The 20,374-nt window shown below is 37.9% G+C and overlaps 2 protein-coding genes across 3 annotated transcripts; both read left to right on the top strand.

Moving 5' to 3' along the window:
- The first annotated feature begins 3,893 nt into the window (after positions 1-3,893).
- On the top strand, positions 3,894-5,702 carry LOC128859806 (metallophosphoesterase domain-containing protein 1). 2 transcript variants are annotated; one of them, XM_054096897.1, is made up of 3 exons: positions 3,894-4,080; positions 4,417-4,865; positions 4,929-5,702. In XM_054096897.1, the coding sequence occupies exons 2-3, from the start codon at positions 4,489-4,491 to the stop codon at positions 5,461-5,463; spliced, it is 912 nt and encodes a 303-aa protein (XP_053952872.1). In that variant the 5' UTR covers positions 3,894-4,080; positions 4,417-4,488; the 3' UTR covers positions 5,464-5,702. The 2 variants fall into 2 exon arrangements, with proteins under 2 accessions (XP_053952872.1, XP_053952871.1); XM_054096896.1 differs by having other exon boundaries at positions 3,894-4,194.
- A 3,184-nt stretch (positions 5,703-8,886) lies between these two features.
- Positions 8,887-10,606, top strand: LOC128859805 (tax1-binding protein 3 homolog). Its single transcript, XM_054096895.1, has 3 exons — positions 8,887-9,048; positions 9,099-9,227; positions 9,278-10,606. The coding sequence occupies exons 1-3, from the start codon at positions 8,995-8,997 to the stop codon at positions 9,464-9,466; spliced, it is 372 nt and encodes a 123-aa protein (XP_053952870.1). The 5' UTR covers positions 8,887-8,994; the 3' UTR covers positions 9,467-10,606.
- Positions 10,607-20,374: the final 9,768 nt, after the last annotated feature.

Genomic DNA, 20,374 nt, shown 5'->3' with positions numbered 1-20,374 from the left:
CGCTTAAGTCTGATAGTCCCGATTAGACACCAAATCTTTCGATCTAAATGGAGCCAATCCTTCCAGACGCACCACTTTAACTTTTCCCTGTGCAGTTTTGGAGAAATCCCTTTCTCTCTTTGCGGATTATAAAGAAGTACCAAAAATCCTTCCAAACTCACCGCTCGTTCAAGTCAGTCCTTCATCTTGTTACTCTTCAGCTGGGTATGCTGCCTCTCATGAGAGTGTAACAGGAACATTTGGATGTGTTTATCCTAATTATCCCGTTGGCACTTTCCAACTACCTTCCGCAAGTGCTCCTCCAAAGTGCAATTGAATCTTTCGACCATTCCATCTGATTGGGATTGTAAGAGTGTTGTACATGTTTTCTTGATTCCCAAGAAGCAACACATTTCTTTGAATACTGTGGACTCCAATTTCCTTCCTTTGTCTGAATGCAACTCAAAATGAACTCCAAACCGAGATACCCAATATTTATTGCCGGAATCACTTGTAGAAAAAGGGTCTGCAACTTACATGGCCACTCGCTCAATTGGTGAACATGCGTTGTATTGCTGTAATGCCTTTTCTGCTTCGGACCATTCGCTGCCATACACTCCGCGCAATTTCAAATTCATTCGGCTACTGATTGTCAACAATTACGGTGTAAAACCGCTACTTAATTTTCTCCAGCGATTTAAGGATATCCAGATGACCCCCACTTGGCCCATTGTGCAGTTCCTCTAACACAGACGTGATACTGGATTTGGGAACTATAGTTAGATCATGGGAACGGTTTCCACCTTCACTTCCCCATACACGATGCAGAACTCTAACAATTATTTTAGGACTAGCCCACTGTACCCAATACGACTTACCAACAGAACTTTCGCTTCCCATTTCAGTTTTAAGTTGGTCTCTCTCCAGCCTATTTCGCTTCCATGATATTTCCCAGGTCAGCATTATGCATTTGACAAATGTGGAACAATGTTTACACTCCATAGTACAGGGTAGCCGAGATAGTGTCCCAGCATTTTCATGGTGACACGATTAAACTAATGAGAGCCCCATGTAAATGAAAACTCACCATTGTTCCGTTACGTAGTATCATAGATCGCAACCGTGGGTATATTAGAAATTATGGATTGTTCCGTAAGAACGTGTCAGCTGATTGTTCTCTCACCACACAGTGTTTCCAAACAACAACAAGTACATTGCTCATAATTTAAAAAATGAGCTTTGAATAATAATAATTGATATTGAAGAAGCCTAAAAGCAATGTTCAATTACGTTACTTATAAAAAATTGACAATTTGTGTTTGTTAATTTTTGGCTTTTTGTTTATTATACAACTAGCTGTACCCGGCGAGCGTTGCTACGCCAACAACTAATATAAATTTCAGAAAAATAACTTTAAGGAAAACTAAGTACACAAATATTCAATTCATTCTAAACCATTTTATTGATTTTGTTTATTTCGAAAAAATGATGATATTACTAAGTTTAATTTCAATTCGATGTTTATTGAAATGCTGTGGGATACACAATAGTTCTTGTTCTTCCATCTGGTGTGTAGACGAATAAATCAGAAGGTTTTCCGACACGTCAGCAAGCCACATAGAGCTGTCCATGTGAGAAGCATGGATTCTCTAAATTTAATCCCCACACTTGTAACGATTGCCCTTGTGCTTTGTTAATAGTCATTGCGAAAGCGAGTCGCACCGGGAACTGTAAAAGTTTGAATTCGAATGGCATATTTGCCGGGATCATTGGGATACGTGGCAACAGTACGTCTTCACCTTTGAATTTTTCAGTCAAAATTGTTGATACGATAACTTTGTTCCTCATTTTCTTGACTGAGAGTCTGGTTCCTTTGCAAAGTAGTGATGGATTTATGTTTTGAAGAAGAATTGTGGGTACGCCAATTTTCAATGTAAGAACGTGCGGCGGCATGCCTGGCAAATCAAGCGCATTCAAGAATTCAGTTGGATGGTTGACAACCTCGTCTTGTTTCTCCACAGTATTGATGGACTTATCTGTTGTCGTTTCACTGGGTATTCCATGCTGAATTGTGAAGTTGATGGTATTGGCATCGATGTTTTTGGCTGCTAATATAGCACGCGTACAGAGCCACTGAGGGTTTTTGGAGTTTTGTGCAATGTTTGGGAAAACTTTTTGCACCAATTCGTCGAAGTTTTCTGTGATCTTACAGAAGTTTGCTGGCAGGGTGATACATTGTGTAGATTTATCAATTTCCTTTCGCCCATTTTCAATATCCAGTAATTGTTTTGCAAAATTTCCAGCCGATGCATCCCGTTGTGGTTGTACAAGCATGTTAGTTATCAAAGTCAATTTCCGTAAAGGAGAATTCATGATTTAAGACATACATTAAGTTCATAAGCGGATGTTGAACGTGGTATAATGGGCAATGTTTGTCGAAAATCACCAGACAATAAAATGAGTGCGCCACCGAAGATCCGTCTGTTTCCGCTCAAATCTCGCAGTGTACGATCAAACGCTTCCAATGCTTTCTTGTGAGACATTGTACATTCATCCCATATGGTAGTTTAACACGTTTGGAGTACTTTTCCCATTTCAGAGTTTTTACTGATGGTGCATGTTGGTGCTTCCGTGCTTTACAAATTCGACGACAGTTTCAATGCTGAATGTGCTGTTCGGCCACGATCCAAAAGAGTTGCCGCAATTCCAGATGATGCAATAGCCACTGCAAAATTATTTTGTGATCTTATGGTTGCTAAAATTAGTGAAAGAAGAAAAGTCTTGCCTGTACCACCGGGCGCATCTATGAAAAACAGTCCACCGCTTTGTTCTGTGATTGCACGCATAATTCTGACAAACGCAATGCGTTGTTCTGGAATCAACTGCGGAAGATTTGTTCTAACTAATGTCCCCAGTTCGTCAGAATCATAGTGAGTTTGTCGTTGCAAATCACGATCGAGAAGATTGTTTGCAGGTCGGTTTGAAGCAGGCATTCCCAGTTGCATCAGTGCCTTGTTAGCGATTGGCAAACATATGTCTTGAATCAAAATCTATGTTACATCTATGAAATTGTCATATTCGTTTCCTCTGTGTAAAAATACATGGTCATACTAATTTTAAGACAATCGGTTGAACGGGGCAGAAGTTGGTACTCTGCAACGCTACCTGGTGGCGAGTGGCAGCAATGAACATATTCTACAGACCTTCTCCGTGAACAAATACATATATATATACCAATTTTTATAATAATCGGTGACATACAGACAAACATACATTTTTATATATAAAGATGACAAATAGTAAGTGATAATGCGGCTTTGTGTAAAAGTACGTAGGCAAAAATATCAACGGCTACATTGAGTCGATACAACTCACATAAACTATTGTGTAAACATGTAACCAAGCGAAGCAGCTGTTTTCTACGGGCTCAAGTTTTGCTCAATTTTGTGTATCTCACGGGAAACAGTCAAGGATTACGATAACGTCGGTCAGTGTGGGCGCCATTATTGTCATTGTACAAAAATTCATGTAAAAATAAAAGGCCGCTAACGCATTAAAAAGTTCTATGCAAAAGTTTCACAAATTTACAACCCCTTCTAGTCGACGCTTCTGTAAAATTTAATTCTATATGTCTATTTTTCATAAATATTTCTCAATTCTAAACTGAAGTAAAAATACTGCAGATTTGCAAGCAATCTCTTAGTGAACGTCTATGCACGTGAACTTTGCTCTTATTTAAGGTGTTTGGCAACATCAGCTTTTCACCAAATTACGCAACTTTAGCAATAAATTACCTAAAACTATAAGCCTCCGGAGAGTACGGTTTTCAGTTTTAAGATGGTGATACACTCTATGCCCCCCTTTATAACCTTTTTTTTTTCAAATATAATATCTGAATTTGTGCGGTATATGTTAGACTTTTTGATACGTTTTTCTATGAAATTTAATCATTTTTTTTGCAACCATGTTACATAAAACAGCCTTTTAGAAACAGGCAATCTCAGCTGTAGACATTTTTGACAACCAGTTAGGAATGTTTTTACTTATTGGACTGTACAATGCTTATTTTGTATATAAATATAAAGTGTTTCAAAAGTGCATGTATGTTACATAGTTATAGTAATGGAAATATATGTGAAAAGGGCATACAATTTGGTGAAGATAAAACACAAATAAACGAGCAAATAACTTGAAAACTATTGTTAACTGTATAGTGTTGGTGTTAATTTTAGTAAAATAAACACTGAACTAGCATTTCCTGTGACTTTTATTGGAAAATTCCTAATAATTCTCACAAAAAAAGCGAAAAGGCTATCGTTCAAACACTTATTCACCTATTGGGATACAAGAATCCGAAATAAGTGGGCAATATATTGAACCGTACCTTTCGTGTCTATTACTACTTTTAATGTACATATTGAATTAATGTAAATATAGCTTGGTTTTGCAACTCTCAAAGCCTGAAATTTAACGTGTAGGTATATAAATGATCAGGTTTATCTAAAGACTATGGATATTCCAATAACGGTACATCCATTAACACATGATCCGACGGCAGCTTGGAAAGAAATTTCAAAGACTCAACGTGTCATTAAAGTTCATATGAGTCAACCACAGACAGAGAAAGGACCTAATAAAGTCCGTGTCGTATGTATGAGTGATACACATTCGTTAACATCTTATTTGAGATTTGATATACCAACTGGTGATATATTTATTCACGCTGGCGACTTTACCAAATGTGGTAAACGTGAAGAAGTTATTGAGTTTAACAACTGGATTTCTACGCTGCCTCATAAACACAAGTTAGTAATAGCTGGAAATCACGAGCTGAGCTTTGACACAAATTTTACAGAATATTCTCGTAATGAATGCGCTAATAGCCGGTATGTATATTTCTTTTGTCGTTGCAATATCTTTAACCCGATATTTTTTGTACTTGTGAACAGGACAAAACATACTGGCCACTTGAGTCTTGAAAATATGCCCTTGTTGGGAAATCCCCAAGAGGACATAGAAATTGCTTTGAAAACAAAAAATATTCGGGAAGTTCTAACCAATTGTACATATATAGAAGACCAATTAGTAAATGTAATGGGCATCCGAATATATGGTACCCCTTGGCAACCAGAATTTTGTAAATGGGCATTTAATTTGCAACGAGGTGAAGCATGTTTAAACAAATGGAACCTTATACCCAATGATGTAGATATATTGGTAACGCACACACCTCCCATAGGTCATGGAGATTTGTGCTGCTCTGGCATTCGCGCCGGCTGTGTTGAATTATTAACTACTGTTCAGAAACGCGTCAAACCTAAATACCACGTGTTTGGCCATATTCATGAGGGCTACGGTATTACTTCAGATGGAAATATTATCTATGTGAACGCATCCACTTGTGATATAAATTATAAGCCTCAGAATCCACCTATTGTATTCGATGTATCTTTACCACGTACTGCGCTTAAAGATAAGCTATAAAAATATTACTACCAAGCAAAAATAATTGACGTGTTAACGTTAAAAACATTTTTACGTTCTAAAAGTGAAAATTCCACCCTTGGGAAGGCTATAGTTTTTAAGTTAGTTGATTATCAAGTTTGTAAAGTTGCCCAAAAATGCTCCTATTTTGGTTTTTTCAACAAGCAGGAAGTGCTTAAAAATAAATAACATATAAGTAAATGAACAATGATACATAAATAAAAATACAAAATTTTTGATTTTATCGTTTTTCAATTTGCGGATTTGTATTTGATGGGTATATTAAGATTTATATTACAAAATTATTTAATAGACGTGTATGTAATATTTGATATATGTATGTGCCCATTTACACAACGCAACATTAGGGAGGGAAACAGTTTGTTCGTGGGAGAAGGGCGAACGCGGAAAAGAGAGGGGATTTTGTTGTTGTTGTTGTTTTAACAGCATAGGTAGCCCTGTCAGTGTAGGCATATCACCGGTCATCTCCGTCTAGGTCATCTAGGGGTAGCCCCAGGAAACATGCTGTTTCGACAGGTTGGGTCCAGAGGGAGATGGGGGTTAGATGAGTCGGTTTGAGGGGGCATGTGAAGAGGTGGTTAGTGTCGTGCGGGGTGCCTTCACATGCCGGACATGTGTTTGGTATGTCGGGGTCAATTCTGGATATGTAGGAGTTTAACCTGCTGCAGTATCCAGAACGTTGTTGTGCCAGTGTTACACGGGGAGGCTGGAGCTCTTCGTCTGCAATAAGTGGTGGTTGGACTCCGATTACGGCATTCACAGGATGGCAGTTCATGAAGGTGGTGACGGTCTCCCGGTGGATGTCGTTTATTGACTGCGTTTGGCCAGTTTTGTCCTGGATTTCGTCAGCGTAGTCTAAGAGGTGTCTCCTGACGTGCAGCTCAGGCTCAAGCACGTGTCTGCAGGGGTGAAACCTGCGGTACACATTCCCATGGCAGCCGGTTCTTCGTAACCGGAATGACTCGGGTTTTTCCCGACCAAGGGCTGCCGCCCCAGTATACTAGCCCTGTCTAGTGAACCGTAGAGGGGATTTTGTTGTTGTTGTAGCAGCATAAACATTCCCCCTACCTACATACGGGGAATGCTGCTGGAGTGACAGTCCTTGGCCGGATAAAAATCCGGGTCGTTTCGGTAACGTAGAACCGACTGTCGCTTCTTATTCATATTTCCAATTTTAAAGCAATTTTTGACAGGAGCTTGAATTCGTCATGGGCAAGCACGGTCTTAGAGCTAGGAATGAAAATGGAGAACTGTTAACAGAATTTTGCAACGACTATGATTAATAATAGGAGTCAGCAGGGCCATAGAGAGCATATCGGGGTCCCGGGGGGAAATTGCAAAAGCGGGCCCTTTCCAATTATGTTTAATTCATATAAATACGTATTATCTCGAGTCCGGGCCCCTCTGAAAACTCCGGGCCCTGGGGAAAAAGTACCCGGGAATATAGAAACAAAAACAATTCAAGTCAATTACACGAACAGAAAGGTAACCATAGACTCCTTAAAGATTGGAAACTCTGACGCGATTACTGATACGAAAGCTAAATACTTAGGCATTACAATTGACTCTAAACTAAACTGGAAGAATCATATAATAAAAAAAAGAAACCAAATTAAAAACCGTTTTCGGCAACTGTACTGGCTGCTAGGACATCAGTCAAAACTCTCGCTGCAAAACAAAACCTTAACTTACAAAACGACAAATGCACCAATTTGGAAGTATGGTATTGAAATTTACGGCACAGCTTCTAAATCCAATTTGACAATACTGCAACGTGCCCAGTCGAAGATACTTAGGACAATAACAAATGCACCATGATATATACCGAACGCTGACATTCACCGTGACTTAAACATCGACACAGTATACGAAGCAATACAAATTGCGAGCAGCAGGCTCATAAGCAGACTTCTTACGCACACAAATCCGACGATGAGGAAGCTTTCTGCTGAAGAAAAATTCAATAAGAGACTAAAACGAAAACCCCAAGAGACCTCTTGTAATATAATAATAATGCTTATGTAATTACCTAATTATTATAGTAAATATTTTACAAATGTACTACATATGTATTTCTAAATGATCCTGAAGTGCAATGGCCTTACAGTATCACTTAACTATCAAAATATCTTTAAAACAATTTACGTATTGTTTATATAGACAGGTGTAATACTTTTAGGAAGCAATAAAAAAAAGAGGTTGTCTGTAAAGACGGTTTACTGAAGATAGTTTGATGTGATAACGTCATAAGAAAATACTGTTGGAATGGTTGCATTTTCCAAAAGAAAATTTTAATTTTATTTGTTTGATAGATATTTTGTATGGATATAGAGCAAGAGGTAAATGGAATCGCAATGGAATAGATCAAGTTACATTTACACAAACGTGAAAAATGACGAAACATTTATCAAATTCATGAAAGATATGTTCAATTCCGATTGTGCATCAGACGTCAATAAGTCAACAACACTAAGAGGCAATATCATCGACTTGACTTTTTCAAGACACATTACACTCGAAAAACTTCATTTCATTTCCTGCTATTCTTACCATATCATTTCAAAATAATCCTACATAATAATCATACTTTTTGACATACAACCCTGTGTTTTCTGTGTAATAGATCATTATTTTTACGAGTGTAAAGAAAAACGTCAACATAAAATCTAAATCTAAAAGAAAACGGTTTGGCCGTCATAATTCTAATAAAATGTTTGTTAGGTATTATTAATTATGAATTTGTATATCAGAAAAAAGTGTATTTCCATAAACGCTTTGTCTACCTACTGCTTATTATAAAATGTGATATCAAATTTCGCATGTGTATTTTCTGAAACCTCTGTAGACGTCGTTTTGCGGGTTTCCTCCAACTGTTTATTATTAACAGCCAATTGCTCAATTAAATTAGCTAATGCTTCTTTTAAATTAGCTATTGTTAATAATAGTTAAACAAACCAAAAAGACTGAAATATTTCACCAAAATAATTTGGTGAAGAAAAAACTTTCACAATAGTATTGACAGCTGGATGTCAATTTTGCAGGTAATCTGCTCTATGTGAACAGGTATATTAATTTTGTGGGTTTATTAGTACTTAATACATATGTGAACGTACTTTAGGACATTTAGCGCTCAAATAACTTATTGTCTTGATTGCACTGTTTCGTTTTTTATTATTTCTTTTGACAAGTAACTCGATATGAAATTTCATCAATAAAAAATACTTTTACACTTTATTTTTGATAAATTTTGTTGTTCAAATGCTATCACTTTTAGTACATTCGTTTTGGAATAAAGAAAGCTGATTATTACTATTCCGGCATGTTAAAAACATAATTATGTATTGAATTTACTTCGAACTTGAGTGACCCTGTATATGATTAAGTATCGCAGCAAAACGCACCTGATTAAGAAATGAAAGTATCGATTAGTTATGTCGAATTTAGTTAGACGCCTTACTTGGAATTTACTTTTGAAGCTCAGAATTTCAAACATATTAACTCAACCTTAGAATGGCAAAAATGGCTTTTCAACATCAGGCCGGAACGGCCATGGAATGTTTGAGTGTAAGCAAAATATTTAAAAGGAATTCATTTAATAAATACTATTATTTTAGATTCCAATAACGCTTCATAAAGAAAAAGAATACGATATAGACGGCCGAGAAATATTGAAATGTGGGTTTAAAATAGGAGGTGGCATAGACCAAGATTTTAGGAAAAGCCCACAGGGATATACTGATTATGTTCGTAATATAAACGGTTATAATATAATTTAAGGAATTTATTTTTTCAGGGCATTTATGTTACTGAAGTTCATGAAAAGAGTCCGGCGTCTAGAGCAGGCTTGCGCATCCATGACAAAATATTACAGTGCAATGGCTATGACTTCACAATGGTAACTCATAAAAAGGCTGTTAGCTACATTCGAAAAAATCCAATTTTAAATATGCTTGTTGCAAGAAAAGGTGTAACTTCCACGTAACTTATTGCTTATCACTGTAGTTAAAACAACCAAAATTTGTGTAGGTGATAAAATTATATATATACTTTATTATATTTAAATATAAGTCCGAAAAGTATAAATTAGAGATGAATTACATTGTTAAGGCCAATTACATTGCAAGACAGGAGTATGACAGTAATTGAATTAGGCTTCAAGTTGGAATTCTACAGTTATTATTTTAAACACACGGTTCAAATATACGCACGAAGATAACGCGCACAGTTATGTATAATATAGGCACGAATGTGTTTTAATAGTTTCGGAAGAACTTCGTTCATTGTCAAAAAATAGCTGCAATTTGTTACAAGTTAAAGTGTGGTGGTGCGCACCGAACAAGATCTAAGTTTTACCAACTTTCAGCTTCCAAAATGCATGCCAATTTCATCGAGTAGTAATAAACAAAATGTTACAGAGAATACAAGAAGTGTTTTTCATGGCGAAGAAATTTTCCATAATGGATAGTTGGTTGGGATATTGAAGCTTCTTGCTTTACAGCATTAATTGCTAATAATTTTTTCTTAAATTTTTTCCAACTTGTTTCTACGGAAAAGTTCGCAATAAAATGCATGTACGACGTCACACAGTTAATACACAAAATTCGAAAATGTTTAAGTTTGGTTTTTTTATCTGAAGCTAGCAAACAAAAAACACTTGCATATCAATTAGTGGTGAGGATTTTAGTGCTATTGAACACTTTTTGATTGTTGAATTTGATGTTTTGAGCGATCAGATCTAATTTTTTACTTATTTTGGGGTTATGTAAGAGTAATGAATTCACTTCTCTCAACTCTTCTTAACATTTAAAAACTTTTTATAAATTTGTAAAATCCTTTGAATTTACTGAATACGAATTAAAACCATACAGGTGTATTCATAGTAAAACAAAAGAAATAGCAGACAATACTGGAGAAACCATAACGACCTTATCTTGATACATAACTTCAAATATAGCAAAAAGTGTTCTCCGGCCCTTATTTTTTAAGAAATTATCTTAACATAAGTTTTAAATACAATGATGGATTTTTAAAACTGTTTTTTCAATACACTGTAACGATAACACATTTATTAAAAAAAACGAACACAGAAAAGACATTTTATAACGCATACAAAGTTCTTTAAGTAATTCAATAAAAATTTGGTATTTTCTTTTCTTGAAATGGGCATTTTGGTGCTTTTTTATAACACAAACTAGTCAACGCTGCTGTTGCAAGAGAGATTTTTGGTTGCTCGAAGAAAAACAGTGAAACAAACCAAAGAAATGTCACACACACAAATCTAAACAATCGGTTTAAACTCATTTCGCCACGCATGTGTGTATTTATTAAAAATTTTAATTTCAGGTTGCTCGTTACTGAGCGAACATGTAACGAGGAAAAAAATTATTCCCATGTATGGTATATATAAGCGTGTGAAAAGAAGGTAGGGCAGGAGGAAGAAAAGAAGAAAGTCGTTCAATTCGTTTGCAGGAATGCTTTTTATCTGCTTTATTTTTTCTAATTAAAATTTGCCACGATTTTAAATTCAATTTGAATCTATAAGTTCTTCAATAAATAATTAGCTTAATGTTGCCATTTTTCCGCTCAAGTGGACGACTTTTTCTTCTCGTTTTTTCGTTTCCTCGTTGACAAGTTTTCCCCCGTTTTCATTACACTTTCGATTCGCGTTCCGTGAAAAAATGAAAAGAAACGTCAAAATATTTTCATATGAAAATTTTCTTTTCACTGACCATTAATGTGTGAAAAAATGGAGAAGGAGGTCGCCTGTTGTTTTGTGTTTGAACAAAGAAAAATGTTCTTAAACGCAACCTTAAAACTTTTGACGATGTATCGGGTTCCCAACAGTTCCGTTGATGTTCTCGATGGCGGAGAACGAAGGAAAGTAAGTTTCAATGAAGTTGTTTTTATCATTTAAGATATTTGTGTTTATTATTTAATATTCCAATAATTTTCAAAGTAAATAAAATGTTTGAAAACGTCAACAATGTTGCAAAGCATATAACTTTAGAAAGTATTAGTATTTATATTGAACTGATGCCATGTATATACACTGATATATATGTACTGATGCGATACTTTTACATTGTATACAAATATTCTGGAAAACGCCCTTTTAAACTAGGATTCATATGATTATTTTTGTAGAATGAACCCTACTTTTGATAAAGTCTCAGGCCAATATAAAGTCGGATCATTAATCTACTTGTGTTTGCAACTTGATTTTTCAACTACTTTTCATGTCACTGTCATAGCTTTTATGATATTTTCAAAAACAGTTTTTCAGGTTCTTTTAGTTACAAAATTACTATCAAAGCCTTCTTTTATCCGAACAGTTTTTCGAGTTGTGTTGTAGCTTTGACGAGAGGAATGTTTTTTGTAAGTGTGAGCACATGTTGTTGGTAGTTTATTAAGGGGGTGTCAACTACTATATTAACTTAAACCATTAACGAAAAGTACAATTGTACACAGAACACTGGACCTATTTGTCTGGAAGCCACTATTCGTGTAAAATTAACATATCTTACCAAAGAAAAATACCTTATTTCAAGTATTTTTATGTCAAGCTTAAATATTTTGGTTCATTGAATTATCTTTAAGCAATAGTTTTCAACACATGTATGTACATACATATGTAGCTTATGAGCAAACGTTTCTGTTAAAAACGAATAGAAAAAAATAAATGAATACTAAGAAATTTTATAGTTGAATGTTATTGGCAAAAGTATCTTCCTTTATCATCGAAAGTTTTCTTTTTGCAATGTTCAAAATATCGAGATGCCAAACCAAAAAGTTGGATTTGTTGTGGGAGAGAGACTTCGTCGCCAAGTATTGTCGTTCACTCCGGTGGATTTTTTTAACATCCGCGATTTTTTAATATCTTAAGGATGCGACCAAAGACTCTTTCTATGACTGACTCTCTTTCTATGAGTGCCTGGAACGTTCCCATGAGCGCTGCGACCGCCACGATATAAAAGTCTTGATTGGCGACTCCAATGCCACGGTGAGCAAGCAGGGATTTTTCGGTCGCGCAGTCAGGATCAGGCTAATCGACTTCGCCCGGGCTCGAAACATGGTAGTCTGCAGCACCAGATTCCAGCACAAAAAGGTTCACCAAGCTACGTGTGCCTCCTGATCGAAAAACGCGAAACCAGATCGATCATGTTATAATATATGAAAGAAACACTTCTAGTGTTTTAGATGTACGTGCAATCTGTGGACCCAAAATCGACTCAGCTCATTATCTTGGTGCAGCTAAACTACGTACACGCCTCTGTGCAGCAAAAAGAGTACATCTACCTACGCAAAGAATGCTCGACATCGAAAAGCTGCAATCACAACAGACAGCCAGAAGATTCGCCACTCAACTCTCACTCCTGCTCTAAGAGAGTACTGCCTAACAATCCGGCATGCACGAGCAATGGAGCCACATTTCTTGTTCTCTATGTACTGTCGTCGAAGAAGAAATCGGATTCCGGTAAGCCCGAAAAAATAATTATTTGGATCCGTTTTACAAACTCTAGGCATAGTAAAACCTGAGGAATCAGTTAAAGTATAAAAACCAAAAAACTTATATATTTGAAAAATATCTGATGTAGGTAAAGGTCAGATTCTAATATTAAGAAATTGAGATGTAGTCCTGAAAAAAACTGATGATAAAGAAACTTCGAAGATATTGATTGACCAATTTATGTTGAAGTGTCAATTAAAAATGAACTTTTTATCACAAAAGATATGTAAAGTGCAGTTCTGATAACATATATATCTAATATAAAAAAAATCACATATAAAAAAAAAATTTGAATCCGACACTTTCAATTTTGAAATTACAACTTCCGAATCGTGCTAAGCAAACCCAGTAACTAAAAACATGATAGGTAAAAGGTACAAGTCAGCGCACCACTATGATAAGGCTAACTAGCCTGCATGGCTGCACCTATGAAAATCGTGCGCGAGCAGTTAAAAAAATTGTGCTACATCAAAATTTACAATTGATTCAGGGTATTTTCGATTTGGATCTTATAACTGAAGGTTCAGGCTTCAGTTTAAGGCTAGGTAGAAGCTTCCATCACCTCAGGTTCATCCACTACATTTGGTCAAAAATGGTCAAAAACACGTTTTTTTGACTTTTTGAACTAATTTTTTTCAAAATCTTGACGTGATGGAAACTTTTTAAGGTCAGATTCGTATTCAGCGATGAAAAATCTATAAGATAGGCCGGGTCCGATGCTTGAATCAGAAAAATAATCATTTTTTGTCGACCAGTGTAATTGGTGGGACGAGGAAAGTCATGCTGCTGCAGAAAGAAAAGATACTGCCTATAGAGCCACGCTGCGATCGGGCGCAACGCGAGCCATGTGTGATCGCTACCGAGATCTAAGAAAGAAAGAGAGACGTATTATCCCAAAGAAGAAATGAGAAGCCGAAATACGTGAATGCGAGGAGCTTGAGATGCTTGCCCATAGGAACAACGCCCGAAAATTTTGCCAGAAAGTTCGGAGGCTTAGAGACAGTTTTAAGATCGGGACGTTTTCCTGTAAGAACAAAGACGGCGATCTGGTGACTGACATCCGGAGCATACTTAAATTATGAAGGGAACACTTCTCGAACCTATTAAATAGTGACAACTGTGCATGTCACAGAGAATGTGAAGATCCCGATATTTCAATCGTTCACGACAGAATTGTAGTTCCACTACCCGACCATGACGAGGTGAGAATAGCGATAACGCGGCTAAAGAAACACAAAGCCGCGGGCGCCGACGGACTGACGGCTGAGCTATTCAAACATGGCGGCGAGGAGCTGATAAGGTGCATCCATCAGCTTTTATGCAAAATATGGTCGGATGAAATCATGTCTGCCGATTGGGATTTAAGTGTGATCTGCCAATCCATAAGAAGGGTGATCCTGCGATCTGTACCAATTACCGCGGGATTAGTCCTTATCAGTGTGGCTTTGGACCTGGAAATTCCACCATCGACCAAATATTCACAATACGCCAAATCTTGGAAAAGGCCAATGAAAGGTGAAAAGAAGATAGACACTCACCATCTTCTAGTCGACTTCAGAGCTGGATTCGACAGTATGAAAAGGAGTTACTTGTATGCCGCGATGTCTGAATGTGGTATCCCGCAAAACTAATACGGCTATGCAAGATGATATTGCTCAATACCATCAGCGCCATCAGAATTGGGAAGGACCTCTCCGAGCTGTTTGATACCAAACGAGGTTTCAGACAGGGTGACTCTATCGTGTGAGGACAACAAGAATTACCTCCTGTCATCAAACAAACAGTCGACGCATTAGCATTTCGGCACTGTTGACAATTATGGTTTCGACGTTGTAAAAGACTTCGTTTATCTAGGAACCAGAATTAACACCGATAACAATGTCAGCCTAGAAATCCAATAGAATCACTCTTGCCAACAAGTGCTACTTTGGACTAAGTAGGCAACTGAGTAGTAAAGTCCTCTCTCGACGAACAAAACTAACACTCTACAAGACTCTCATCATGTCCGTCCTACCGTATGGCGCAGAAGCGTATACGATGACAATATCCGATGAAGCGTCGCTTAGAGTGTTTGAGAGAAAGATTTGGCGGAAGATGTTTGGACGTTTGCTCGTTGGCAACGGCGATGAGCTGTAGGAGCTTTACTGACTGGGTCATGTCGTTCGAATGGATACAAACGCTCCGTCTCTGAAAGTATTCGATGCGGTCCCAGCTGGTGGTAGCAGAGGAAGAGGAAGGCGAAAAAGAAACGACTTGTGCGCGTTGTTAAACTCGGCTAAAATCGCGTAAGCTGTTATCGCGCCAATTACAAAGAAGAAGCAGAAAAAAGCACTGAAAAAGCCTTAAACTTGAGTGATACAGACTTCACAAAAACACTTGAATTCCACTGGTTGCCGAAGGAATATTTGTTCCAGTTTGACTCAGATAAACACTTTACGAGTTTACGAACCACTAACCGAAACATATTGTCAGTTTCGGCTCGCCTTTTGACCCTCTTGGTTTACTTGCCTCATTAGTTACCAAAGCAAAAATCTTATTACAAAAACCTTGGTTTCAAAAGCTCAATTGGGATTACTCGATTTCATTGTGCCTCGGCAAAGCCAATCTACTGCAGCAATCATCAATAAAAATTTCTCGGTTTGTAAATACCAAGTCGAGAGCAAGCTGCCCAATTCATGACTTCCCCGACGTGCGTCATATGTAACGAATCGGCTGGTGGAACGAAATATACTCTGCTTACTGGAAAGTCTAAGTGGCTCCACTCAAGACTAAATCTTTTCCGTGTCTAGAGCTCTCGGCAGCCCATCTGTTGGCAAAATTATGGCCACAAATAGCGTCAATGTTGAGTCGACCAATTGGAAATATAAACTTGTGGACAGACTCCGAGCTCGTTCTGCATTAGGTTAAAATGGATCCATCTGTACTACAGACTCCTGTTCCAAGCAAAATCCTGCGAATCAATTAAAAAAAATTGATTTTGCACAACTACTCGGAATTATCGCTAAAGTTTAAATAACTCCGAGTAGGAGGGCGCCTATTAAATGCGCCTCTCCCGTAAGATGCCAAGTTCCCACTGTTCTTAAGCAAGACCTCGCACTTCGTTACTACATACTTACGGTACCTATATTTTCAAATTCACCATGCTGGGACAAAAGCATTGTTAGCGCTTCTCCGAGACCGCATTTGGCTGGTCACTGCTCGAGAAGCTTGTAGTCGCATCGTTCGAGACTCCATAAACTGCTTTCATTATAAGCCGAAGCTGCTAACCCAAATAATGGGAAATTTGCCTGTCGATAGACTTCATGCACTCCGACCCTTTCTTATTTGTGGTCCCGTATATAATACATTAAAAATACACGTAGACCCCAATAAAATCATATATCGCAGTGTTCGTTTATTTCACTTCAAAGACAGTACATTTAGTACTAATAAAAGACTAGTCTTCTAATTGTTTTATTTTCGCCCTAAAAAAGTTTCATTGCACGCCGGGGCATCCCGCAGAAAATACAGCGATATCGCCATGGGAAGCGCCCATGGCCCAACACCCGAAAGTAGAGAGATACGCGGTCGTAAAGAGTGCGCCAAAGGACGAAAATTGTACAAAGCCATGCAATGTGTAAGCTGTAATTCAATTTCAACTGGTAAACCAACTCTCTGGCTATCTGATACAAAGAAAACTTTGGACTCAATTGATTTTTTGTCTACAAAAACATTCAAATGTTTGTCTGTTACTGAAGATTTTAAGTAGAGTTCGAATCACTCACTGGTACACCTATTAGTATCGCAAGATGCAGAACGAATACGGGCAACAAGGCTTGCCAGTGCTTTAACCCACTTGAAATATTTTGAACTTTAGCTAGAGCAATTGGACAAATATTGAACAATGCTTCATTTTATGTAACAACTTCTGGTGGCAGCGTTGAACTGTACATCCACACGAAAACAGGCAACTGAAAGCAGAAAAATGGAAACAACGCAAACGCTGGCAGCATAACAAGAACTCCAGAGATAAAACGAAATTGAACGTAAAAAATAAACAGCTATGTACATGCAGCGATCAAGACATTTTAAAATGATGCATTCAATCGTTTTCTGTTCAGGCTCATAGCTGATAAAAGAACAGACCAGAACAATACACCAATTTAAAACAAGCGATCAAAAAGCGAATCTATGTACTATATTTGCTAGGTATTTAGCAAAGACGTTTAGCTCTAATGAAGGCACTGATGAAGTAGAACCTATTGTAAATTGTCTAGAGTACGCTGAATATATTATTCCGGTGACACCAGAAGAAGTTAAAAAGTACCCAGGAGTTGAATTAATTACAGCTGCAGTCCTGCGTAATCTGCTGAAAAATTGCATTGTATTGTATATTAGACTAGTTTACTTAACAAGGGCCTCAGCTTTAGGTACGTACCTATATATTGGAAATTCGCTGAAGCTAGATACCTAAGCCTGGTAAATTACCCAAGGATGTGACATAAAGCAGAAGGTTTTTGAAAAACTACTTATAAAAGGTGTACAGTCACTTATTAATAATAATTGTCTGATTTCTACTCACTGATTTGGTTTAAGAATATACCATCTACCCGCACCTCTCCGAGGGTTCCACGAAGGTTCAGAATTCACTGGATTCACTGAGAAAGCTCACCTGAGATCCGATATCGCATAACTCACGACATTCGTACGGCTGTCCATAGCGATTAAAAACCAGTAAGATGTCCCGGTTATCACGGACAATTAATGACCGGACCTCTTACATCGGTCATTGATTGCGTGAATACACTTGTGGTCTTGCTGAAATAGAGGGCACCACAGTGTGTGAACTGGATGACGATGTAGGACTAGCTCCTGTAGCTGACGCTGTTGATGCTATGCAAATATTGCCTTGATTAACCGTATGTTGGAGTATGTTGTGCTTCTGCTGGCAATTCGAATAGAAACAGAAGAGCACTGACGAGCGGTATGCCCTGATCGAAGGCGATTAAAAGAAAAGACTAGGGCTTTTAACAATACCCCAGTGCTCCTGTACTTATAGGTTGTGAAAACGATGGCACCTCATGAGACGATGATTACCCGAGCAAGCGGTGTATGCGGACGTTGTACATAGGGATGGCGATGGTTTAGTGGAGGCAACGGGCGCTTTGACTGTGCGAGGTCGCATGCTGGCGAAACGTGACGTGGAAGTTATGTTGTTGGCACGTCGCTCAATAAAAATTAATAAGTCTTTTGACGGTTAGAAGACTCATACCCGATTCGTTTCGTGTTGCTTTTACTAGCTTCGGCAAAAGTACGGGACCTGCAATTACATCCCAGTGATGAACTGGAACGCCCATTATAGCAAGCGTTCGGAATGAATTGCGCACGTAATCAACAATGGTTCGCAACGTCATCGAAGTCTCTGCTGAGTTTTCTGGTAGATCAAAGAAACTTTGTACATGCGTATCTGACAAACAAGAAGGGTTTGTCGTAGCGGCGCTCAGACCACACTTCATCGTAGCCGCCTATATACAACCCTCCAGTAATCGGACCACCCTCTTGGTCGACACACTGACGCAGCTTACTCCATTTAAATGTTGGGTCCAAATCTGACCGATTATGGACCATTGTCTCGAACAAATCCTTAAAAGCCAACCAGCTAATAGGCGTTTCGTCAAATCTTGGAATTGACACGGGGTCCAAGCGCATGCCAGCCATTTCGTTGTTTGTCGAAATCGTGGCCTGAACTGTATCCTGGGGAGGCAAACGGCGCTGTAATGTCAAGCATATGGTGGCGTACAACTCCTCTGTTGCAGCAAAAAACTCGTCATGTGCCGTAAGCTCATCCTCTTTTGCCTCGCTGACCAAGTCTTAATGATGTTGTACATAACGCTCAAAATGCTGATGTAAAATCTCACTCTCCCCCTTGTACGGATAGAAATCTGCCCTTCGGATTTCCTTCCTTAAACGCATAACTGAAGAGTGTGATGAGGCAGCTAAATGCAATGCAGACATTGTACTATAATTGATCAGGTGATCGCGACCTCACAGGAGTCACCAAAAAATGTAACACACTCCGAATTTTGATGTTTCACGTAAGATGTTTAATGACTTACTGATCTCAGAAAAACTGTTTCATTAAGTCAAGTATTAACTCACGGAGAGGGAAGGCGATTAGCCGCAGTTGCTGTATCGCAGTCCTTCCACACGCCTCATTTCTTTCATAATCTCGACCACTAAGTCGCATGCCGCATTCCTCTTTTCCTTCGAGCGCAGCATATGATGGACGAATGTTTCCGGCGAAGGAGGTTCTCCAAAGGTTCTATGGAGTTTTTCTTTTGCAGAACGGAAATGCGAGCATGTGAAGAATATGTGGTGTACGTCCTCCAAAATATTTCCATCGCAATAGTCGCAATAAGGATTGTCGTCAAAATTGTGTAAGCGCCAATAACATATCTATATATACATACATACATATATATATATACAGTGGTCACACAATTTATTCGTACACCCTACGTAGTACATAAACATTTTTAGCTTTCGTAAACAAAACTCACGCTATTTCAACTCACACTGAAAGGTTCCAAGGAAAGCAGGCAGGCATAGCAAAATGATGCAAAACATTTATTCGTACACTTTCAGCTCATGCAAAACTAACAGTAAAAATAGTAAGATAGGTTATTTTTAGTTTTTCTCACCGATTCAGTGTCAGTTGCGCGTAATATCTCGATTGAAAGTAACAAAATAGGGCGGTGGGTGGACTTAGAAAACAAGTCTCTGCGCGAAATCGGCAAAACAATTGACAAATAGCATTCTACGGTGCAAAGTGTTATTGCTAATTACGTTAATACTGGTAAATTGGAATCTAATCACCACCAAGCCGGAAGGTGAAAAATATTAAATCCTCGTGAGGAACGCACATAGTAGTATCAGTCGCGCAAAATTCAAAAATAACCTCAACGTTACAATGTCGAAATATTCAAGAGTCTTTACCTAAAAAAGGAAGCCCATAAACAGTCCTTAATTGTCTGTATAACGCTGGTTATCGTAGTAGATTGGCAAGGCGCAAGCCCTGCATTTCAGATATTAAAAGAAAGAAGAGCTTGAAGTTCGCCAAACGCTATATAGTATGTAAATGAGCCAGATTATTTTTGGGAAAACGTCATATTCAGTGATGAGTCGAAATATAATACTCCGCAGCATCTGGAGTAGGAAAAATGGTTTTGATGATAAAATGGACAATCATCTATATTTAAACATTTTAAAGAATAATTTGCATGATAGTGACGTTAAACTTGGACTGGTTTTAACAAGACAACGGCCCAAAACGCTCATCTTATCTCGTGGAAGTATGTCTTATTTACCACTTTAAGCAGCTTAAAACTTCACAACTTTACAACT

Source organism: Anastrepha ludens, chromosome 4, assembly GCF_028408465.1.
Source record: "Anastrepha ludens isolate Willacy chromosome 4, idAnaLude1.1, whole genome shotgun sequence".
NCBI lineage: Eukaryota > Metazoa > Arthropoda > Insecta > Diptera > Tephritidae > Anastrepha > Anastrepha ludens.
The sequence above is the reverse complement of the archived record's forward strand: the minus strand, read 5'-3'. Positions and strand labels throughout refer to the sequence as shown.

Bases quoted from the DNA above. Each gene is read 5' to 3' on its own strand.
- LOC128859806 (XM_054096897.1), top strand. From the start codon at position 4,489: ATGGATATTCCAATAACGGTACATCCATTAACACATGATCCGACGGCA. The intron at 4,866-4,928 runs GTATGTATATTT...ACTTGTGAACAG, and splicing joins AATGAATGCGCTAATAGCCG to GACAAAACATACTGGCCACT.
- LOC128859805 (XM_054096895.1), top strand. From the start codon at position 8,995: ATGGCAAAAATGGCTTTTCAACATCAGGCCGGAACGGCCATGGAATGT. The intron at 9,049-9,098 runs GTAAGCAAAATA...CTATTATTTTAG, and splicing joins CGGCCATGGAATGTTTGAGT to ATTCCAATAACGCTTCATAA. The intron at 9,228-9,277 runs GTTCGTAATATA...TTATTTTTTCAG, and splicing joins CACAGGGATATACTGATTAT to GGCATTTATGTTACTGAAGT.